General features: G+C 38.6%; 1 protein-coding gene across 3 annotated transcripts in view; it reads left to right on the plus strand.

Moving 5' to 3' along the window:
- Positions 1–24,273, plus strand: part of col18a1a (collagen type XVIII alpha 1 chain a) — an 89,866-nt gene extending 65,593 nt beyond the window's left edge. For all 3 annotated transcript variants that reach the window (XM_044365222.1, XM_044365223.1, XM_044365221.1), the window contains 36 exons: positions 1,178–1,314; positions 2,028–2,054; positions 2,391–2,597; positions 2,957–2,983; positions 3,147–3,209; positions 3,388–3,465; positions 3,552–3,602; positions 3,824–3,946; positions 4,052–4,114; positions 5,165–5,209; positions 5,976–6,107; positions 6,538–6,609; positions 7,518–7,544; positions 8,849–8,947; positions 10,147–10,182; positions 10,500–10,589; positions 10,754–10,786; positions 14,922–14,957; positions 15,184–15,243; positions 15,395–15,472; positions 15,653–15,688; positions 15,834–15,887; positions 16,559–16,630; positions 17,332–17,406; positions 17,801–17,831; positions 18,211–18,264; positions 18,383–18,417; positions 19,966–20,094; positions 20,286–20,445; positions 20,711–20,775; positions 20,937–21,065; positions 21,348–21,380; positions 21,465–21,776; positions 22,156–22,353; positions 22,559–22,674; positions 22,856–24,273. In XM_044365222.1, the coding sequence (XP_044221157.1) occupies positions 1,178–1,314; positions 2,028–2,054; positions 2,391–2,597; positions 2,957–2,983; positions 3,147–3,209; positions 3,388–3,465; positions 3,552–3,602; positions 3,824–3,946; positions 4,052–4,114; positions 5,165–5,209; positions 5,976–6,107; positions 6,538–6,609; positions 7,518–7,544; positions 8,849–8,947; positions 10,147–10,182; positions 10,500–10,589; positions 10,754–10,786; positions 14,922–14,957; positions 15,184–15,243; positions 15,395–15,472; positions 15,653–15,688; positions 15,834–15,887; positions 16,559–16,630; positions 17,332–17,406; positions 17,801–17,831; positions 18,211–18,264; positions 18,383–18,417; positions 19,966–20,094; positions 20,286–20,445; positions 20,711–20,775; positions 20,937–21,065; positions 21,348–21,380; positions 21,465–21,776; positions 22,156–22,353; positions 22,559–22,674; positions 22,856–23,069 (3,197 nt within the window). In that variant the 3' untranslated portion in view covers positions 23,070–24,273. The remainder of the gene's footprint in view (positions 1–1,177; positions 1,315–2,027; positions 2,055–2,390; positions 2,598–2,956; positions 2,984–3,146; positions 3,210–3,387; positions 3,466–3,551; positions 3,603–3,823; positions 3,947–4,051; positions 4,115–5,164; positions 5,210–5,975; positions 6,108–6,537; positions 6,610–7,517; positions 7,545–8,848; positions 8,948–10,146; positions 10,183–10,499; positions 10,590–10,753; positions 10,787–14,921; positions 14,958–15,183; positions 15,244–15,394; positions 15,473–15,652; positions 15,689–15,833; positions 15,888–16,558; positions 16,631–17,331; positions 17,407–17,800; positions 17,832–18,210; positions 18,265–18,382; positions 18,418–19,965; positions 20,095–20,285; positions 20,446–20,710; positions 20,776–20,936; positions 21,066–21,347; positions 21,381–21,464; positions 21,777–22,155; positions 22,354–22,558; positions 22,675–22,855) is intronic.
- Positions 24,274–24,596: the final 323 nt, after the last annotated feature.

Raw genomic sequence — 24,596 nt, forward strand, 5'->3', positions numbered from 1 at the left:
AATTGCCAAAAAAATGCACACAAAACTGATCTAGAAACTATGAAGAAGATAGAAAAGTAAATAACAGGTTACCTAATGTCCTGGAGAATTCAAGTGACTGACAAATGTTAATCTGGAGACTTATTTTAACATTTTCCTTTGTATTATGTTCAGCAACTGACTCTGAGCAGGTTTCTGTGTATGTGGAGTCTAAGCCCCGACTTTCTGGGTCACCAGGTGGGTCAATGGGAGTTATCAACAGAGAGAAAATCATCCAAATCCCTTGTTTTTTCCTTCCTTTCTATTCTCTGCGCTGATGTTTTGCCTGCCTCATGCTGTGTGTGTACTCCTAATGCAGGACATCACATGGATTTAAAAACACAACCACATAATGCATGAATCTATGTACAGTCCATATGCTTTTGAATTCATGCAGGGTGGTGGACATGTTTGCAAATACAGTAAGCCAATGAAATTGGCCATTCAGATCATAATGTCTTGAAAAAAAAAAACAGATTTGCCAAGAGAAAATAGAGGAGCTCAATTGAGAGAGGCAAAGAGTGAGATAAAGTTTTATTGCTTCCTGGCTCTCTCGTGGATATTAAAGGACATGGGGCTGTGTATGTAGCATGTCCAACATGTTTGGCTGTGAAAAAAGGATGCAAAAACAATTTTTGGTTAATCTCTACATGGATTTCTATTTCTTAAAAATAACAGGGATTGGACAAGCAGGACTAGTATTACATATAAGCTTAGGCTATGAATGCTATGATACATGGAATTAGTTTATTCAATGAATATTCTATGGTCATGTATCAATTCAGAAGCCTCCTCGCAGTGCACATACTTTTGCTGTGCATGTCAGCAGAGTTGGAAATGGGCTGCATTTCATATAGTCTCCACTGAAAGTGACACATTCAGTGGGAAGAGTTTAAGGTCAGAAAATATACAGAAGTACGGTGGTGCATGCAGGTGTGGGAAGGCAGGTTCAATTACCACATTCATATGGCCAATAAATTACAGCCGTGCACACTATGTTGAAGTTGTCAAGCAAAAGGTTATTTTCTTTTCTTCTTTTGTTCTGGTCTATTGGGAGCAGTAAATGTCCTGTTCATTGTTTGGGATGTGGGAAACAATCATTTTTGGATGGTTTTTTTCATGAAGATATTAATGACTGTCTTTTGTTGTTGTTTTCCAGGGCCAATTGGGGCTAAAGGAGCGAAGGGTGACCGAGGGGACAGAGGAGAGAAAGGAGATAGAGGTCCAACTGGGGCGAAGGGAGAAGCAGGTTCAGGCTCTGGCTTCAGTTCACGGGGTGGAGGCCATGGAGAAAAGGTTTGGACTTTTTTTCTTTTTAAACTGTACTGTGAAACACATTTATTAGACAAGTAATAGTGGTGTGCAGTTTGAGAGTTGGGATGCATTAATGATGCCTCAAACTTTTTTTTTTCAACATGGTGTCTTTTCTGAAGGTTGCAGTGGGCAGTGAGATAATTGGTAAAAGCACAAGCAAATACAAGAGCAAGGGTAGCAGTAGCAGTAATGTGAACAGTAGAGGGAGCTGCAAGCCCTAATTTATGCATACGTATGTATTTGGTACTATGAGAAGCATGTAACATAATGTGTTGTGTGTAAAATTGAAGACACACACACGGAAAAAAACACTAAAAAAAACCATTTATTTCCATATACTAAGAAAAATGACGTTTATGTGACGGGTTATGATTAGGTTAAAGTATATGATGATGGTTAGGGTCATAAGGGTTATGGTTAGAAATAGTTTCAGTGGGTGATGTAACTGAAATTGCATTTGGTCATACATTTATTTACAAGTTTGTAACTCTGCAGAAATGTAATTTCCACTGGTGCCGCCTATAATGAAAGTATATACACTCAATGTATGCTGTTTTAGTTAAAATTGTACAAGAAGAGGCTATGTCTGTGGATATGAATGTTAGTGCATGTTGTTAGAAGTGTTTCAAGTCAGATCAGATGGCCAATGAGGACAATTGGGACTGATATCCTCTTCATTTTCTTTAATTTTTCAGGGAGAAAGAGGGGAAAAGGGAGCCAAGGTAAGTTATAGATTATTTTGAATGACTTGACTCTTTGATCTGAGTATCCCAGAGGCATGTACCTATTTACTCAAAATGAAATCATGACTTTTGGTCTTTGTCACTTTCTCTATCAATATCACCTGTTTCATCTCTAGATGAGACAGATTTCTTGTATAAACAAAGCGTAATCTACGTCCCACTAATATTTCTTAACAGGTCATTAGAATTCCTCACTTTGAGAGATCTGCTACAACATTAATATATGTGTTGATCTCAGTTGTGGATTTCTGGTAAAGTTTAAAGTTGTCATTTCTCTTGTCTGATTGGACCTTCAATTAACTTATTCATCTCCAGGGCAGTGCAGGCTTTGGCTCTCAAGGACCGAAGGGAGAGCCTGGCCTCCCTGGGCCCTCTGGGCCCCCTGGTCCCCCTGGCCCTTCAGCCGATTTTTCAGCTGGCAGTGACGGCTCAGTTGTTTCAAGGGTCCCTGGACCCCGAGGACCAGCTGGACCACATGGTGTCCCAGGCCCACCGGGACCACCAGGAGCTGATGGAGAGCCAGTGAGTTGAATACTGTTGAATTGTTTACTCAAAAACACTAATCACACTCGAAAAACTGCCTTTGCATTTTGTATTATTAAAGTAAATATCGTGTAGAGATGCAACAGCACACTGTACCATCATGTTAATGATCTATTCAGTAAATCAAACTATTTACTGTGTGTGTTGAATTGTCTGTGGATTGACTGCATGCTTGGGCAGTATTGCTGTCTCAAACAGTTATGTGTTGTGGTTGTCTAGCCAAGGTCTCCTGTATTTTTCACAGCATGTGGTGGTTTTGTTATACTGTAAAGCATACTGTATCTTTTCTGTTGCATTGTTACATTACCTGTGTTTCATTCTTTATTTCAATCTTGCAGGGTGATCCTGGTGAGGATGGAAAAGCTGTGAGTTGTCTCTCTTTTTTTGCACAATACCAAGAATATAATGGCTTTCACTTTTATCAGTTGTCAAAAGAGTATGTTATGATGGTCTGTTAAACTTTGTTTTTCCATGTAGTAAGTTCATGACAACCCCTAGTGCCTTAACATTATGGTTTCCCCAACACAGGGTGCTGAAGGACCTCCAGGCTTCCCAGGAACTCCAGGTGACCCTGGACCCAAAGGGGATAAGGTTAGATGCTCAGTTACATTGAAATAAAACCAGAAATAATTTTGTTAACCAAACACATGTTCTGCTGTACTTTGTACTAGAACAGCAGAACATGGCAAATAACAGAAAATCATGGCTGTTTAACTGGATGTCTCTGTTGTAGAAATCTAGCTTGTCTTAATGAGTCTTGTGCATACAGGGAGACCGCGGAGAGGGACAACCGGGCCCCAGGGGACCCCCAGGTCCTCCTGGACCCCCAGGACCTGGAATCAGATCTGTGAGTTACTCTTGGCCTAAATTGCGTTTCATGTAATGTTTAGGCACACGATTGATACACGATTGATTTTAATTAATGTATTGCAGACTTTTGTGGACATGGAAGGCTCTGGGTTCCCCACTTTGGATTCTCCCCAGGTGAGAACAATTACAATCAATACGACTCTCATCAAAAACAAATAATGAAGGAGAAGACATCATCGTTGTTGCTGTAATAATGTAACCAAGAAGATAAATCTGCTGTAAGGCATTTCTGTTTCTGGATACATTCATTGTATATATACAACTAATATGTATCTACAAACACGTCACAGATTACAGTGAAATTGTTACGTGAATGGATTCTTTTTTTGTTGTAGGGGCCACCAGGTCCCCCTGGTCCCCCTGGTCCCCCTGGTCCTCCTGGTCCCTCTACAACAGGTACAGCATTGAGTTCTGGAGCATTTGGACCACCAGGGAAGGACGGCGCAAAAGGTCAAGATGTAGGTGTCAATGTCTTTGCCTCTTGACACAAATATTCACTTAACCCTCTGAATACTGACTGTAATGATTCTATCTATACCTTAACCAAATCTTTCGGCCTCTAGGGTTTGCCTGGTTTGCCAGGTACTGATGGCCTCCCAGGAGCTCCTGGTCCTAAGGGAGAAAAGGTAAATGACCATGTGAAAATTATTGTTTCTTCTCTACAGACTAACAAGATACTTTTTTAAGCATCCGAAAGAACTTAAGCCACAAAGGTTCTCAATAATTATCATTGTGTAAATATGAGATCTGCTTTAAAAAAACAGATGAAATTAAAAATATTTTCTGCCTGTAACTCAGTATTTGTTTGTTTTAACTTGTTCTTATTTGTAGGGTTTGGTATTGTGTTGTATTATAAGAACTAGTTACTTGACTCAAAGATGGCTATTATTCACTTGAATGAAAATTGCTTGCCTGGCGCATCCAGACACATAGGCCAAAAACTTTTCTAGCTTTCAGGTTTACTTCCGTGTCGTGTGGCCTACTAAATTTGCAGTAGTGTTTTTTCCACTTGGCCCATACACTTTACATTGGGATAATGTCACAAACTTTATAATCGCATTTCCAGGCTCTGGGAATGTTTTACAAACATATAGCCTTCTAGGTTTTTAAATTTGTGATACAAAGAGTAATAATTGTCCTTGTCTGCAGTTTCACAGACATCTTTTTTTTTATAATGGTGTCTGTGTGTGACCACTGGGGGAAATCAGCAGCAAAGCACCGTATCCAGCTCTCTTAATACATCCGTGGTCACATCCCTCTCCATCCCGGCTTCCTGTCTCTCTGCACTTTCAGCTGTCAAATGAAGTCAAAAAGAAAGAAAAAAGAAAAAGGGGAAAAACAACCTCAATATTCATAGGCTATACAGAGCTATGAAGTGCATCAGTGAAATTGACAACACGTCTCCTAGCAACGTCAGTTCTCGGATGTCAGTCAATCGCTGGCAGTGGGAACACTCACCCAGAGGCTTGAATCTTAGACACCATTTCAACAAATATGTCCAAAAACTGTTTAATCCTCTTCTGAAAAACAAAACAAATGAAAATATGCACAGTAATCACTCCGTCATTTTGGTTTGTATTTCCTTACACAAAAAGTGAGGAGAACTAGAATTTCAGTTAGACTTTAATTGGTGTTTCTATTAACATGTTTTGTCAAACTCTTTCTTTCTACTTTAGGGTGATTCAGGCGAGCTGGGTCTTCCAGGAGCAGTTGGAGAGAAGGTGAGGATTTATTATTGTTATTATTTATTGATTATTTTGGTTTCTTTTAAGCAATTTTAACATAAAGTTGCAGCTGCAGCTTAACAGTGAGGTCTACGTTCCAAAACTCAGCCACATGCAAATTGCCCTTGTTGTAGTAACCAGTAGTAGAGAAGAATTTATTAGTCATAATCCTAGGAAGAAGGTACATCAACTGAAGTGTACTGTAAGTTGGTGGTGTGTTTTCAGAATAATGGCGCCCATTCGATAACTGACATATCAACTTTTATCCAACTATTTTCTTAAGCTTTTCTCATCCCTTTCATTTCTCCAGCACAGCTCGTACTTTTCTTTCCTCACCAATCTGCTGCCTCACTATTTATCCTCCTCCTACTCTCTTAAACCTTCCCATCTGCAGGTAACTAGGCTCCAGCACGTCAACCATCAAAGGGGATTTGCGTCTTCTAACAATATGCAAATGTTAGACTTGTCTGAAATTTTAATCTTGAGTGCTGGCTATGGTTTGGTTTAACATTTGGAGATGTCTGACTCTGGTCCTAGAACAATAAGCATGGGTGTGTGTCATGTGCAATTACATTACATACCTTAAATTGCCTTTTGATACTGATGGTTAACTGCTGCATGGCACAGATAGTTTTGTGCAGGCTACAGATGATTAATGACATTGCATTTAAATTCCATAGCATGGTTAGATGCACTTCACTGAAGACTGAGATAACTTTTTGTATCGGAACACTGATTTTACTCCCGTCCTTCTATCCTACAGGGAGCTAGAGGAGACCCAGGTTTACCAGGAACAACAGGACAGACTGGACTGGCTGGTCTGCCTGGACCACAGGGACCAGTTGGGCCACCCGGGCCTCCTGGACCTCCTGGACCAAGTTATCGTGTTGGATTTGTAAGTTCTATATTTGTTTATGTGAAGATACCTTTTGGTAGAGTTGACAAAATCTCACTGTAAAAAAATATCTCTGTAATGTGGTGGTGTTTGGGACAGTTCACCAGGAGAAAGGTCATGATCACAGAAATGGAGATATGAAAAGATGCTCAATAATAATACAAAACACTGTCTACTGGCAACTCTAGTGCATACACATTGGTGTTGAAATGAGACAGAATAAATGTCATTAAGCGTCTACATTGCAGTAAGTCTACAGATCATGATTAACGATCAGTGAGCAAACAAATAATGAATCAAATTCAGCATTTTTTGTGCAGTAAGATTCTGTATTATTCATAGAGGCGTAGTCCTCTCAGTTACAGTGATAAAATGTAGACCAAAAGAAATATTTGGCCGTTTTTTATAAATTCTTTGTTGGTGTTTAAAGGACGACATGGAGGGCTCCGGCGGAGTTTTGTCTAATGGACTTCCTGGCATCAGAGGACCAGCTGGAAGACAGGTTAGTAAATTTCTACCAAAAGACTTAAGGACTTGAGAACAGTAGTTCTCAAACTTTTTCTAGTCAAGGACCACAGACCCGCATTTGATAAGATTTTGTACCAGGGTCCACCATCTGATAAGACCCTCAAGGACCCCTCGGGGTCCCTGGACCTCACTTTGAGAACCACAGACATACAACACAAAATGTTAAATAAGTAATAGTTTCTCCTTGTAGCACTAAAATTCTTTGAATGTAGTTTCTCAATCTCCATATGCTATGGTAAGTCTCTGATTCCAGATCTGATCAACAGATTTAAATTGTAGTTAGTTAATTGGTTTGGAATTTTTGTCCATGTTTTGGAAAACTGTCTTCAGCTTCACCATATAGCTTAGCTATAGGACAACTGACATAATACATAAATACAGTACAAATTAAATAAAATGGGAGAAGGTTTGATGGGCAAGCCATGTCATCACTTACAGGTGTAGGACAAAATCAGGTACAAGCTGAATGTTTCATCCTCCAGAATCCCATCGATTTTGCTCTTCAATTCAAATAGTTTCTTTTGGTAACACTATTATACATTTTGAAGTAGTGATTTACTTAGTGAAAGTAAAAGTAAACTGTTCAGTAACACAGCTAGCCTTACACTCAAAGCACAGCTATTATCTACTATTTTAATTTTATTTTACTTGAAATTGTGTTTCTTTAGTGCAGTCTGTCTTGGAAAGCTTGGAAAACATTAGTTATCAAACAATTCTGATAACAAAAGGCTGTTTGCAGGCTGTTATCTACACAAGTCGCATATCTTGAGTAATATCAAGTATCACTGTTAGATTTTGTACATCTCTATATTTCATATGTCTGAGAAAGATATACAGTACATGAGCTTGCAAATAACCAAGGCAAATATTTTGTGTTTTTAGGGTCCTCCTGGCACGCCTGGAGTTTCGGTAAGTAATTAAGAAATTGTTCCAGTAATGTGTCCTGAGCTGGTCTCTTTGACCCCTTCTCCAACTCACATGGTTATAGAAATAAGCTATTGAATCAATAAAAGGGTCTTGTTTTGAGCCAGTGATTTAATATTAACTGAAACACAAACAAGTGTGAGGTACTGCTGTCGGGGACTGAACTGGGTCTTGAGGCAAGCGTTAAGCCCCTGTGCTTGCTCGGGTTTCTTGATGAGTTTATTTAACATTCAAGTTTGGTTAGTGGCAGTCGATTTGTCCTTGCTACTCTCCTCTGCTCATGTCATTTCACGTGTTTGTTTCAAAACCATTAGGGTTGGGGGGGAAAATAAGCTGCAGCTTTATTGATTCCTGAGGGGGAAATAATGTTCTTGCAGTGTCTAAAGAAACAGGAGTCAGTGGGGAAAACAAGAAACAACACAAGCATGCAATAGTAACACAAAGTAACACAAATGAAAAATAAAGAAATGAAATGGATGCGTACCTTCAAAAAACTTGAAGACAAAAACAGTGGAATAGTATGCAAACAACTGTGGATTATAATGTTTATTGATACTGATGATTGTATTAAGTAGAATATATTAAAATGGTATGGAATAAAGCAGTATTAAGTGATGTTCGACCACTTGAGGACTGAAAGACAAACTCACAACAAGAGTTAGTGGGTTAGCAAACATTCGCCTACTTGCCTGCACATCAAGCAGGAACAGCAACACTGCAGATCACATTACAGGTGTTTCAGCTCAGGTTCGGTTCACCACCCTGTGATGGTAGTGGAACATATGGACTGCCAATAGCAAAGCAATGAACAAAAAGTAGCTGAAAGTTGCGCAGAGCTGCAAAGTTTAGTGTTGATTTTCAGCGGGATCAGAAATACATTCACATTACGAGTAGTAAATCAATTCATTGTTAGTATATAAATATTTTTTGAAGAACTTTAACAACAAAAAGGCTAATCACTACTGTTGTTAATTGTTACATACTGACAGTCACAGTTGCTTACCTAAATATGGATTAACTTTGCATTAGCATTCAGATTTGCAGGATTGGCTGGTAGAATATTAAGCTTCACAGGATCAGTCATGGAATTAGAGTGTGTTGTTGAAGAGCATTATGAAGTTAATTGTTGATAGAGAAGACAATATTCACACTATCTTCCCAGGTTGGTCAAGCTGGTCTGAGGATTTGAGTCAGAATGTAGTTTGACAACAACATTATTTCCGTGTGGTTCACTGAAGTTTGTTTTTCCTTTCTTCAGTGGTATAACTTGAATACTTTGACCTCTGCAGGGTAAAAATGGGTTGCCTGGCCTACCAGGCCAAAAGGGCATGGAAGGTCCTGTAGGAAAAGATGGGCGACCGGGATTGGATGGCTTCCCTGGACCTCCGGTAAACTCCCCTGTAGATCTGGCACTCTTGTCTTGCAAACAACCTGTAGTGTTAAATGTTTTTTTTTTTCTTTTAACTGTGTTATGCAGCATACCACATGTGTCATAACCCAAAAAAGGCATGGGGCTAAATATTTTACATTGTCAAATGTTTGGTTTTTTTTAGCTAGTGGAAGAAAATACCAACTCCTCACAAACCACTGTGTCAACAGGAATTTAAAAACAATTTTGTAAAAAAGTAACTTTCATAGAGAGGGGAAAAGTGGACTCTTTGAGGACAGAGCTGGGTAAACAGCATCATCATCTTCTGCACGGCTCGCTGCAATAGAAATTTGCAGCTTGCCACTGGGCTTTATAAAAAGTTTTACAGTAGGGATCCATGATACATCAATTTCATGTAATAACTGCTTTAAAATTAATCTTAAAACAATGTTACACCCAATATGAGTGTGTATTCTTATTAATTACTGAACCTGGACATAGTAGTTTGACAAAATAATCATACCTCAGGGCCCACTTACTATATCTTTTGGGGTTTCCAACTGCATCCCACATCAGCTAATGGATTTTTCTCAGTTGTCATGGAGGTCATGGCTCCCTTGTCATCCATACCAACTTGTCAGCCGACTGAGCTCCATGACATCTCCATGACAACTGAGCAAATCTGCCAACAAAGACCATGAGATGAAGCAGAAAAAGCTAGTAAGTGGACCTTGAGATAAAATTATTATGTCAATATACGAAATAAAGTTTGAAGTAATATATCAAGCATAATTTGGAAATCGAATCTGTTGAAATGTGTGTAGTAGCCAATTTTGAAAGGATAACATTAATATCTAGCCTTTGCATCACATTAATATTTAACTTTTGCATTTGTTAAACCTTTTGTGACAACTGAAGGAAAACGTTGATAGTTGTGGAAAGATGCTGATGATACTTTGAGTTAAATCATAAATCAGGACATCATATTTGAAGTGTAATACAGAAATTCCACGGGTAAAAACAAGACACCTAGCAGTAAAATCTGTAGTTGATCTTCCTTTTTACCATGTTTATTGTATTTTAATATAGTGGAAAATGTGCTATTAATGTCTTTTTATAATGAGTGTCGAATGTTTATTGGATCCTTATGAAGCAATTATCTGGATAAACAGTGCATCTTTGTTTGAGTGTCTTTTCTGTTATTCTTTAATTTTACAGGGACAGAAGGGTGACAGAGGTGACAAAGGAGAGACGGTGAATATCATTTTAAATTCTGAATATCCGTTCATTTATATATTTTCACTACAAAGCAATTTTCTGTAATATGGTATGCAGTGTGACTTCTGTATGTTTCTGTGTGGTTAGTTAGCTTTTTATAGGTAATAGATCACTCAGAAATAAGTTAATTCTTCATTTTTAAAAGATATTTTTTATTCTCTATATTTAATACAGTTCTATAAAACTTAACCAGAGCTTTGCCAAATTGGGCATTTGACTGATTCACTGTCTTCAGTTTCTTACTGGGAGGAGGGCTAGTATTTATCTTTTCTCTATATGTGTTGTGGTTTTAGGGTGAACCAGGCCGAGATGGAATCGGGCTCCAAGGCCCACCAGGCCCACCTGGACCACCAGGACAAGTCATCTACCAGAATCCTGACAATGTAGGCAACATGCAGAATTACAACAGCAATACTGTATCAGCACTGCTATTTGAATCAAGCATTTTTTTCTAGACTGAAATCTTATCTGAAAGCAGTTGAAGTACATAACGGTATGCATCTTAATTTTTTTAATTCTTTCAATTATTCTATTTGTGTCACTGCAGTTTGATGGTGTTGCTGGCAGAGTTGGGCCTCAGGTATGTATTAAAATCTACACGATAATGCTGATACCAAAACACAACATGATCATTTTGTACATGTACAAATTCAACTTAATCTTTAAGGTTTTTAAAGTATTTGGCATTGACATGCAGGCTCAAATTGAGATGTAAATGCATTTTTTTTAATAACTATACACTTTACAATGCCCTGTACCTTACACTTTTTACAAGACTTCCAGTCTAGCTGGCTAGGCGATGGCAGCATAGAGTGACAGGTTATCAACAGTGAAAATTAAAAGTTGCCCGATATAATTTGAATTTTCTCTGAGAGGCACTAAAAGCAATTGTAGATACAGCGGGTGAACAAAAATGCCCAAAAAAGGGAAGAAAAGTCTCACGCAAAGTAGACAACTAACCCTGGCTTAATCTTGAAAATAGCTATGGGAATTCAGAAAGGACTCCGGCCAGTAACTAAAAAGCAGAAGACAAGATATTGATAAAATTTATAAAGAATGGAAGAAGCATTGGGGCGAATCAATATGGCTGAGACCCAAATCCAATCATCAGAGGATGTCTTGTTGGAGCTGGTGAAGCTTTAGGTGCAAATGGAGATTAAACTGACTGACTTGGAGGGGCGTTCGTGGCGTGATATTGTCAGAATACATAGGCTAAAAGAAGGGGCTGAAGAAAGCATGACATCAGTGATTGCCTTCATGGAAGAGATGTTAATGAAAGGTTTAGAGCTCTCTTCTTCTACAGCGCTAAATATCGAGAGAGCGCACCTGGAGCTCGTTCTGAATCCTCTGACTGAAGCCCCACCAAGATCAGTTGAGGTCAAATTTTCAAGCTACAGAATGAAATAGGATATGCTCAAAAAATTTTGGCGGAAAAAAGGATTTGATTTCCAAGGAAAAAGGGTACACTTGCACGACTACGGATTGGAGCTGCTGAGGTAGTGGAGGGAGTTTGCAGAAGCAAAAGCTGTGCTCAATGAAAGAAATTCCACACTCTGTTCCCAGCCAGACCGAGAGTGTTTTACAAGGACAGCACGGTGATTTGCAGCTTGGCAGAGGAGGCAATGGAAGACATAGCAGAGAGGGGGTTACCGGTGACAATTCTGAAAAATCAAACTTCCCTTTTGGATCAGATCAACTAGCCAACTTGGTGTTTCAGCGGAAACCGGGAGAATACAATCTCTAAGCAAAGCTTCAAGGAATGGCTCCCAGCATTCCAGTGTTGGCCCTCTTTCTTTGCCAAGAGGATGAGACTTTCCCTCTATATTCTTATTCCAACAGACTCAAAAAGCCATAAACAAGGCCCTAACATTGGAAGTCAATGCTTATATTTGTGATTGGGTTCATTATTTTGTTAGCATGTTACTGGTTAATTTTCACGTTGTGCTACTGTTCCTTGCAGCACCAGGGGTGTAGGATATGATTTATTTATAGGCTTGGGGGACTTAAAATATACACAAAGACTCACAATGTAAAGCATCAAGTCAATTAAAGTAACCACCTATAATGTAAATAGTCTGGGAAATCCAGAAGTAGCTCTCCTTCAAGACACTCATCTAGCAGAACTGGAGCACGAAAAACTTAAGAGATGGAAATTTAATCAGTACTAGTCTTTCTATAACCAGGGTTCTAGGAGAGAGATAGCAACTTTAATCTCTATTAATTTAAACTTTGAATGCACTTATGAAAAGAAAGATAGTGACAGAAGATTTGTACCGGTCTGGGGATATCTGCAGGGTGTTTAAGTTACTTTTTTGAATGTTTATGTTCCTCTGGGATCTGGATGGAAATTCTATAAACAAATCTTTGAATTATTAACCTTGGAGGCTCAGGGTATCCTAATTTGTGGGGGAGACTTTAATATTAGACTTCAGCCGACCCTGGATACATCAAAACCTTACTACTCAGGAGAGAAGATTAATGATGTGGGAGCTGGGACACTCAGATATATGGAGGGATCTGAATCCGACAAAGAGGGACTATACCTTTTTTTTCCTCACCCGCATTCTGTCTATTCTAGGCTTGACTACTTTTTTTTTAATGTTTCAAAGAGATTTATCTAGGGTAATAAATTGCAGTATTGAGACCACAAACTTGTCAGATCATACCCCAATCTCTATGGACTTCATATTAGGTTCTGAAAAGAAGAGTACTACCTGGAGATTAAACACAAGGATTCTTAAAAAAAAAAGCTCAGAGTGCTTTACAAGAAAAAGATAAAAGATTATCGTGACAAAATGATAACGGGGAAGTGTCCCCACTGATTCTTTGGGATGCATGCAAAGCTGCAGGGAGAAAATAATGGGCTTTTGTTCCAATTTTAAAAAGGAGAGAAAAGAAAAATTGGATTGTTACAAACAGAATTAAAAAATAAATCAGAGAACATACATTAAAAAAACACTGAATCAAGGATTAAAAATGGAAATAAACAGGAAAATTTACAAATTGAATGAAATCTACTCAAATGACAAGAAAGCTGATCTTTCTAAAACAAAGACATTATGCAGCAAATTAAAAAAGCAATATCGAATTTAAAACCCAATAAGGCAGCTGGACTGGATGGATTTCCCTCAGACCCATACAAGGAAATGAAAGATCTACTGACCCCAATAATGAAGGACACATTTAATCTTGTGCTTGAGACTGGTGTAACTCCTGCTCCTTGGAGAGAAGCACTGATTTCCTTGATACCAAAAGAGGGTAAAGATAAACTTGAATGTGGAAATTATTGGCCAATAAGTTGGGCTGGGTGATATGGACAAAATCAAATATCATGATGTTTTCGACCAAATACCTCGATATAATTATATTGCGACTATATTGTAGGTATGAATATTGGTGCTTTCACAAAATATTTCCACAATGAGATTTTTGATAAGTAATTATCAGTAATGTGGATATAATGACTAAGTGAAGTAAATAAAGGCCAATAATAGAACAGGTATAACAGTCTGGTAGGTTCAGAAAATTACATCACTTTACTGTCATGCAGCCTTTCAAACCAGGAAAAGACAACACTTACGCCATATCACATTATGATATCCAAAATCTAAGATGGTATCTCTTCTCATATCACAGTATCTATATAGTATTGATATATTGCCCAGTCTTACCAAGAAGTGTACTAAACCAAGATTATAAGATCTGTACCCACATTCTGACTAAAAGAACTGAAAAAATCCTCCCCAAGATAAAAAGTCTAGATCAGACAAGTTTTATTCAGCGAAGGCAAACACAAGGTAACATGCCGAACGCAACATGTGATTAAACATACAGTGGAAAACAAACTCTAGGCAGTATTACTGGGCCTTGATGCGGAAAAAGCTTTTGATCAAGTCAACTGGGAATTTTTATATAAAGTATTACAGAAATTTGTGTTTCATCAGACTTTACTAGAACTTTCAAGCATTGTATAATAGCCCAAGAGCAAGAATTTGAATATATGGAGCCATATCAAACTCTTTCAGCCTGGAGAGAGGGACCAGACAGGGCTGTCCAACAAGTCCATTACTGTTTGCAATATTGATTGAAGCGTTAAGTCAGGGGATCACTCAAAATAATAATATTACAGGTATAAAAATGCTTGGTCAAGAACATAATCCTTATTTGCAGACGACATTTTAATTTACCTGTCAAACCCATAGACTGTAAAAAATATGGACGAAGTCACCGTGACGTCAGCCATTGGTTTGTGAACTGCTGTTTTGAAGCCTCGGGTGTAGTGATTTGACTATCGCCATCTTGGATTTGGCCGTCACCATGTTTGATTTTTGGAGCCAGAAGTGACCATATTTGGACGAGAGGGTTGAGCTGACCACTGTTCAAATAGTGTTGACACTTTTATGAGATATCAAACTTAATTGATTGTTGTAATTGACCTTTATCAAACATAACCATAAAATAATAAATCATCCTTCTCCATTCTGATAGAATGTCAGCAGTATACCACTCTTCTACACTAAGTTAAAGCTGTACTCATTTAACAAACTACGTTTTAGAAAAATGCTCACAGAAATCAGAGCCAGAAAAAGTTGTCTTCGATTGGATCTTACAATCTTATTTGTGAAGTCAGAAAAACAAATGTTTGCATGTCAGGTAGCAAAAGAGGCAAATGTAATAAATTTGAAATGTTAAAATGTATTTGTTTTTCTGTACAGGGAGGACCTGGTTTACCTGGTCAAGCTGGATTCCCTGTAAGTCTCCCTGCGTTACATAATTTATGTACACTGCCCTTATTATAACCGTGTGGACATTATTAAAACCTCAATTAGTAATTTTTACCACATAAATATAAAGTGTTCTTTAATCTTCATTTGAATTCTTATAACTCTGCCAGGTCCTTATTGCTTTTACTTGATTTTAACACAGACCTTGACCACAAGCACAACACATCTTATTCTGTCTTCTCATATCTTATAGGGTCCGATTGGACCAAAGGGTGACAGAGGAGAACCAGGCACCCCAGGTTATGGATCGAAGGTAAGGTCAAAAACACTGACGTTTTTCTAAAATTGTCGCCCAAATGTGATTGCTTGTTTGTTTGTTTGTTTGTTCATTCAAGTGTTGATTTTGCCACTCGTCACCTTTAAGACACTTGTGTGATTGAGTCTGTTGCTGCTGCTGTTTGCAGGGTGAGAAGGGTGAGCCAGGCTTAGTAATCGGTCCTGATGGAAATCCTCTGTATCTGGATGGGCTAATAGGTTTGAAGGTGAGTCTCAGTGCATTTGAGTGTCTGTTACCTTTCTCTAACTCTCAAATACACACACCCAAAAAAAAAACAAAAGCACATACATGCACCTCTCCTATGTATGTTGTACATACATAAAATCTAAATTTGCTGCCTCCTCTTATCTGCTGTGTTTATCTGCTTCTTCTACCCTGCGTGTAGGGAGAGAGAGGACCTATTGGACCTGCTGGACCCCCTGTAAGTGTTAAACCATTTACACATCAACATATAAACTTAATGTACAGAGACGGGTGTAAACTTAAAGCATATGAGATCTTTTTTCGCATTAAACTTATGTCCAGTCATATCACATTTTCTTTTATTTCATGGTTTTTCTGTGTAGGGTCCCTATGGGCCTCCTGGATTAAAGGGTGAAATTGGAATGCCTGGAAGACCTGTAAGTACCCCTTCCCTTGTACCTTATGTCTGTCTAGAAACTGTCCTGATTTGTTTAAATCGAGAGTTTGAATGGTCAGGAAGTCTTATACCGTGTCTACACTGAAAGCGTTTCACGCTTTTTCAATTGTCTGTCTCAAGCATGTCAGACAGAACAGATGTACTCCTATATAAATCAATCTTGCTGTTTTCACAGACCGTATAATGGCTTGTGTTTCACTCACACTGTACATGTGTAAATGCAACCCAAAAGTCTATTTTTCTTTGTTTTTTTGCATGCAACTAGTCATTGGGCCCTGAGAGCTTCCAAAACACAGCTGACCTACACTCAACACTGTACCTGAACTCCTCCAGTGTAGACACAAATGGAGTGCTCACTGCTGCTCTGCTAAACACGCTGTGCTACACTTTCTGTGTAGACATGGTGTTTGGTCTTCATGCTGCCCCCCATACCTTCTTTACAAACTAACTTTAATATTAATTGAATTAAATTTTCATACTGTATACATATTGTACTTCATCTATGATATATATTGTACTGCGTACATGTGTAGATACTATTCAGTGTTCATAAAAAGCTGACCTATGGTATAATGTAGTTAAACACCCTACCCCTTTGTTTTTGTTTTTCCAAGTGCAGTAAAATATTAACCAATGACTTTCTTACTACAGGGTCGCCCTGGTGTAAATGGATACAAGGGTGAGAAAGGAGAGCCAGGAGGAGGTGCTGGCTATGGCTACCCAGTAAGTACTATTATTATACTGATATCCTAGACAGACTTGACTGTGGCAGAGATTCATAAAACCTTCAGTCTTCCAAGCCATTTAGAGTACAACAGGGGTATGGCATTGAGTGTTACTAAGACACTTGTTGACTGTGACCTGACCAATGATAATAGTTATGGTATAGGCTAGCCATTTTGTAAAGCTCACATACAGAGTTAAAAGAAAGTCTGAAAATGTTACCAAGCTTGTTAGCTCACTGGTTTTATCTTCTAAAGTCAGAGTTTAAAAATATCTTTCAACAATGCCTCTTTAAAGAGTAACTGCACCCAGGTCTAATTATGCTGCCTGCCTTTTAAACTAATGGTGACAACATGTTTTTTTCACTTCCTGTGCAGCAGTGATGTAGTGTGGCACTATAGTACCATGCTGCCTCACGCCTGTCCTCTCCTAGCTGTAACTTTGGGTGGGGTCAGAGATTCATAGAGGGCAGTGTGATTATGTTTGTCCTCCTTCCAAAATCTAGTGTAGTTAATCTTTAATACTGTCAGCTGTTTTGCTTCAAGTATAGTATATTTGTGTCCCACTGTCTTAACAGTTAGCAACCAAATCACAACTCATCACAACTTCCCACTGGGTAATCACTCTGTATCTACACATCAAACAATGACAAAGAGTTAATAACTTTGTTTTTTTTTTTTTTTTTTTTTTTTTAAAATCAGGGAGTCCCTGGCCAACCAGGACCTCCTGGACCACCTGGACCTCCTGGGCCAGCCATTCCTATAGATCGCTTCAATGTGAGTACAAAAGACCCCAACCCTTCCATATGGTTGGAATAACTCACCAACGTCTCTGTATTCACAGAATCCAATTGTGGACAGTATAGTCTGCAATTACAGTATGTACTGTATGTACCAGTTAGTGTTACCTTTAAGATTTAACTCAAATTTCATGTCTGTCATGTACTCTCTTGTGGTGGAGAGCTGAACCATGTTGTATTTGACTCACTTAGGCAGGTAACCTGTCATTATTTTGTGCTCTTGTTCAGTTGTTTAAACCTTATTGGCAAATGAAACTAGTGAGTTGGTTGAAATGATGGAATATAATATAATCTTAACACGTGGGCTTTTTCTTCATGGTTTTTGGTGCAGGGAATTGGTTTCTGAGCATTTTTTTGTCTTTTGTTCATAGCGCTATGATGAAACTTCAAGGAATTATCCAGGTATGACCTCCCACCACACACCATTTGTTGTTTTAGCACAAATACATAATACGATAGGATAGAGCTCTTCAAAGAGAGGGATCAAAATGGAGAAGTAAAGTAAATGTGCCAGTCAAGGAAGAGAGATTTAGAAAGGATTTAAAATGTCTGGAGAGATAAACAGTTCTATCTTAATTTCAGTTTGATCCAGCTGCCTCAGCCTGAAGGGGATATACACTCTATTGTCAAGAGATTAAGCTGTCAAGTCTTACTAGATCTGAGCAATGAACTGATAAAAAAACACAGAAGACATCACTATCAGATAGGTGCTAACAGCTACCAGTTACCTGTGGCATATTGTGTCAAACTCTGCAATGTGAAATGTTCTACTTTGTTATAGCAATTAAAGGAGAAAAAGGAGAGCGTGGTGACCGTGGAGTTCCAGGGATCCCAGGTAAACCATAGAGTTTAAATAAAATATACATGCAGTACCTTTATTACATACTATAAATATATACTGTTGTGAACAGAATTATTAGTATTTATTTACTAAAAGACCTTTGTTTTTGCAGGAACGTCCTCTAATATTGATATTTACGCTTTCAAGGTAAGCAATCAAGAGACAACAGACAGATAGAAATATAAGCTATCCATACATTTTAAGATAATTATCTGCCCATAATCTGTAGATGTTTCATAGTGTAATTACTTTTTACCGCTAAATATGACTGCTGAACATTTAACTGACTCAGTTCCTTATCATGGGCAAAAATCAAAGCTATCAAACTTAGCAATTTGCAGACACAATGCATCTCATTTTGACCGGCCTGGAGGGATGATAAGTCTTGGTGCTATGGAAAGATTGAAAAATTATGCTGATTAGTCTGATAGTTGCTTTTCAAACCAAATGAGATCTTGCTGATCTAATTTGACAAACATTTGGAGGATGAAACTTTAGAAAAACTTCTCACACAGCACACATATTAATTTGTCACAGTAGGAAAAGCACAGGTGTTACTAATTACATTAACAATGGTTCTTTTATATTCAAATGTCCCAGAGCCTCATGACAGTGTGACAGTGAGCCAGCAAATGTAAGCACCCTGAAAGTGAAGCAGCTAAATGGGATTCAGCTATCATTAATTTTTATCATTCATGCCTTTCCTACTGACATGTCAAAATGTCTATAGGTATAAAAATACTTTTTTTCAAAACTTTACTTAGACAAAGACTTTGTATGGCTGCTCATGTTGAGACATTTAACAAATTGTTTAATAAAAAAAGAGGTTTTATAGAAAAACACTGAATTTCTTTATTTGTATAAGTAAAATACTGAAATTAGCAAAATTGGATTTAAGTCAGGAAATAACTGATCAAAGAATAAATAAACAAGTTTATGAATCTGACCAGAGATTTGATGCTAATATTCGGTACTTGAAAGTTTATCGATATTCGGTGTGATAGTGCTAATGTCAGTGTAATTGGTATGTAATACCCAGTCCTAGTTGCATCACAACATATAAGATCTGCTGGACTAAAGAATGTGACCAAAATCCAACAAGCATGCAGTATGTAAAACTCTCCTCTTTCTCTGATTTTAATCAAAGTGGCAGAGATTTTGGTACTGGGTTTTGATGTTTTCAAATAACAACAACTGGCCCAATGAATGTGCAAGATTATGGTTGATTTATTGCTTTGAAATGCCCTGGAGTCTACATTAGCTGCGCTTCCAGGGACTAAAAACCTGATGAGGAACTCAGTTCCTCTACCTGCGTCTCCACCAGAGAAACCAGGGTCTAAATTAAGTACCAGGGAGATTGTTTCACGCCCCAAAAAGTTTGAGGTACAAAGTACTACTTTTGTTGTCAGCTTCCAGACTCATTTTAAAAAAAGAGAGAGAGAAAAAATGAAAGACCGGAATAGTAAGTATGTCAATAAAATATGTCAATAAGTCAAATAGATTTACACACAATGCTTTTGATTTTGGTGAAACTTGGAGAAATTGTTCATTTTGCACTGTAGCCTATTTCACACTTTTAAAAAGTCAGTTATTGGCCTGAGAACACTAAAATAGCACTTGCTACAACAGCAGTCAGTTTTCTTAGTATGTGCGATGTACTGTAATTGGAAATTTCATCACAACTGTTTCCAACAGAATGAACTGAAGGGAGAGCGTGGAACCCCAGGAGTGAAGGGAGAAAAGGGAGAGCCTGGTGGTGGATATTATGACCCACGTTTTGGAGTACAAGGCCCACCAGGACCTCCTGGCAAACAAGGCTTACCGGTGAGCTCTAAGAGAGAAATGCCTGAGTAGCAAATTTACAGATATTAACAGCCAGATCCCATTTTGTCAAGCAGTTATACCTGTATAGTAAATGTATGTACCAGAACCTTAACCTTTAGCACATGATAACTTAGACATTTGACATTTAAAAGTATGATGTTCGAGTAATTTAATTTACTCTATTATGTTAGGGACCAAAAGGAGATTCCATAATGGGCCCTCCTGGACCTCCGGGATCACCAGGGCAACCAGGGATTGGTTATGATGGGCGTCAAGGCCCTCCAGGTCCACCTGGACCTCCAGGCACACCAGGGTCTTACTCTCTACCTGGAGCATATAGGCCCAATCAACGTAAGTGTCATTCTTCCTGTGCTTCAGTTTTCTGGATCTAAATAATACACTCCTGAGGACATTTTAGAGGCCCTGCAAATAAATAAAATACATGTATAGGGTGTACTTTTTACTAGAAGTGAATGAATCATACTTTCCCTCTTACAACCAGTGTGGAGGTGAGCTTATGCTACTGTCTGCACTTGACTTGATGACCGCTGGTGACAAACTCCAGTGGAGCTGTTCAGTAATCAAATCATAAACAAGTTTTTGTTTCAATTTGAAGCTGTCAGTGTACCAGGGCCTCCCGGTCCTCCTGGACCCCCTGGAAGTCCTGGTCTATCATCTGGGGTAAGCGTCATTTTAAAAATTCTCCTAATGACTTAATTATTCAGTATTGAAATAAATTAAGCTTCCATTACATGACTCATAATTCATAAGGATCGGTCTGTGGCCTGGAACAAGCCATTTAGTAGTTGTTTCATTAATGTTCAACAAAATGTTTTCCACAGGTTACAGTTTTGAGGTCATATGACACAATGATTGCTACTGCCAGACGCCAGGCGGAGGGCAGCCTGATCTACATCATAGACAAAGCAGACCTCTATTTAAGAGTCCGCGACGGACTGCGACAAGTCATGGTACAGTCATCTACTTCTCACCCACGAACATGCTGTGAATTTTAGCTAAGAGCTCAAGAGCACATGCGTGTACATATTGTAGACCTTAACATAAATACAGTTTGAAGTTAGAGCTGCATTGATTTTATTTTTGGTCTCTAGGGGACAAAATTTTTCCATAGTAATGATGTTTACTGCCTTAAATGTATTTTTAAGACTACATTTAATGTTTTACAGTTCAGATCATGTTATTAATTCATTGAGTTGAGATGTCAAGTCATCTGTTTTTTTTACCCTTCACAGCTTGGAGAGTACAGTCCCTTCTTCAGAGATCTGGTAAGTTAGACTCAACAGAAGAATGAAATAGCATATTTTACCTTTTTACCTCTTGACGTTCACTGATTATTTTGTCATTTTTAGGAGAATGAGGTGGCAGAGGTCCAGCCTCCACCTGTCATCCTATACTCCCAGTCCCCAGAACAGTCCCACAACAATGGAGCTGGCCATTACTCACAGGATGTTTCTGCTGCACGACCCATCGAGCCTCCACCACACCCACCTGTAGACCCCAGATACCCACCACGTTATGATCCCAGATTCCCAGACCCCAGATACACAGATGGAAGATCAGCCACTCACCAGTCTGAGAACAGATACCCAGTAACTCCCCAGCGACGCCCCAGCCAACCTGTAGTGCAGCCTGCAGTGCATGCGGGCACATCAGCATCAGGAGTAAGTAGAGTTGAACCGCTAGAACCCAACATCATGATGAAGATTAATGTCTTTTATTTTAGGTTGTTATGGTACTTATGGCAGAATAATTTGGTGTAAACCCTGCCCTTAAAATATTTTACATATAATAAGTAAGTGATGGTGCAGAGGACTTCTTGTAGGTGACATGATGGATTTTGTAGTGGGGAAGGAGGTTATAATTGGTTGGGGAGTGTCTTTGGGGAAATGGGGAAACAAACTGATTGGATAAAAGTCACCAAAGCGAAGAAAATCAAGAAAAATTCAAGGCACTATTTGTTCTACACTGAAGTCTTGAATTTTTATAAAGGAGGTCATAAAAAATCTATTATAACATACCTTTATATGTCTTCCTCATCAGCTACATCTCATTGCCCTGAACGCCCCTCAAACTGGTAATATGCGAGGAATTCGCGGGGCAGACTTCTTGTGCTTCCAGCAGGCCCGTGCCGTTGGCCTGAAGGGCACCTTCAGAGCTTTCCTGTCCTCCAAGCTTCAAGACCTCCACACCGTCGTCCGCAGGTCGGACAGGGACAGCATCCCTATTGTGAACCTCAAGGTGAGATACTGCTGCTAGTTCAATGCTTGATTGGCAATATTTTAATAAAATGCCATCTATTTGTATTACTTGGTCATGAATGTAGTTTCCTGGATTTTCTTTTTTTATTGTGATCAAAACTAACTGTATTTAATGTATCTTGCTGTTCCATGAGGAACATATGCAGTAGAATTGAGAATTAATGCATTACATTTTTTCCATGCAGGACCAAACATTGTTTAGCAGTTGGGAGTCCATCTTCAGTGATGATGCGAGCAAAATGAGGGAGAATGTACCAGTTTACTCCTTTGATGGAAGAGATATCCTCAGGGACAGTGCATGGTGAGTCTTTGTTAACTGGGCATGATTATGTTTATACAAAAAATTAACTTATAATTCAGTATCCTCTGCACTGTAACATGTTGCTTTTAGTGTTGTAGTAGCCTTTGTTGATTTTCAGTTAATTTTGTATACATGGACTGTATATATTTTTATGTCTGTTCTTGTTTTTCCTTTCCTCCAGGCCAGAGAAAATGATCTGGCACGGCTCAAGCAAGAAAGGCCACCGGCAAACAGACCACTACTGCGAAACATGGCGGGCAGGCGACCGCGCTGTGACTGGTTTGGCATCATCACTACACAGCGGCCACCTCCTGCAGCAAAGCTCCAGTAGCTGTTCCAGCTCCTATATCGTCCTCTGCATTGAGAACGCCTTCACATCACCCTCCAAAAAATAAATACCGTCCATCCTCCTTTTTTTGTGTTTTGGGCCCCAGTTAAACAGTTTTAATGTCCAAACAGACATGTTTTTCTAATTCCCTGATAACATGCCTTGTGAACATGTGGCGTCCAATGAACTGGCCCTGAGGCTCTTTGCCTGGCAGAGACGCTTTGCATTGTCTGCTCCTCCCCTCCATAAACGCCAAAGAGATGGGTCGGACAGAGGGGTCCTTTTTCTCGGGAGCATTGGCACATATTTTCTTCAAGGGGTGGAACAAGAGCGGAAAAGCTACAGTAAATGTGTTCTCAAATTGTATCCATTTTTTAAAAGAAAAATCTGTATATTACATGTTTGTCGTTTGTGTTCTTTTTTGTTTATTTTTTGATGTTATCAACTTTTACCTTTTGAACTGTTTTTAAAATTGCTATATACATCCTGTTATTGTTAGGTATTGATCATTTTCACATTTGTCCCAATTTCATTTTAGAGTTGTGGGTTACTGCGGGGTACAGCAAAGTTTTAAAGACTATTTTAAATTTAAAGAAGATAATAGATATTTATTTTTAAATGAAGTTATGTAAGGACAAAAAAGTGATTTGGAAAAAGTAAAAAAATGCTAAATACCCTCATTTATATTCTACACAACACAGAACATTTAATTCTTTTTCGTAAGAGCTTTTGATCACTGTGCCTTATTACACAATCAGGACTGCTTTGCAAAATAAGCTCATATAGTGAACCACATCTTTTTGTATATTCTACAAACATGTAAACAGCAGCTACATTTTTGCCCAAGTGCATTCATATGCAGCATATGCCTTTTATTTCACATAAATTGAAAGGCCTTGTTGTACACAGACACTACTGTAACGAATAATCCCAAAACCAGAGGACCAGATTCCTTTAGCTGACATTGAGCCTTGTGAATTTAAAATGATTATTGCCCCTTTTACCACTTAAGAAAAACCTATCACAGAGTAAGCTGGGAATGATTAGTTTGCTGCTAATCTTTGTTGGAGTGATTGCTGTCCCTGGTTACAGGGAGAGGAAAACCAGTATGTTAAGGATGCAGTTTTGTAGTAGCCTTGCGTTGAATTTCAGAGACTAACCTGGCTTTAGTGCTACTGATGTCTTGACTGAACTTGTGGATATACATTTTTATAACACATTGTGCTGTACTGTTTCTCCCAGGCACTGAATAAAAGTCTTTTCAACCACAACAGTGTGATGTGAATAATGTGATGTTCTGTACACCTGTCTGTTGAGTCCTTTTATTTGTCAAGCGCAATGGAACAATCTCACAAAGGTCTCCGATAGCAAAGTGACCGACCTTGACATGCATCACTCAGCAGCCTTGAGCACCTTAACAGTTTTATGTCCTCCTCAATAGGATGTTGCTGCTGGTGGCATTAATGCCACCACAAATCAGCATTCCTCCCTGTGGCAACAAGAGGTGTTCAAGACGCCCTGGCCATACAATATCTTAACCTTGACAGTGAATTCAAATGAATGAATTAATTGGATGACCATTAAAATACAACCA

Source organism: Thunnus albacares, chromosome 11 (assembly GCF_914725855.1).
Source record: "Thunnus albacares chromosome 11, fThuAlb1.1, whole genome shotgun sequence".
Taxonomy (NCBI): Eukaryota; Metazoa; Chordata; class Actinopteri; order Scombriformes; family Scombridae; genus Thunnus; species Thunnus albacares.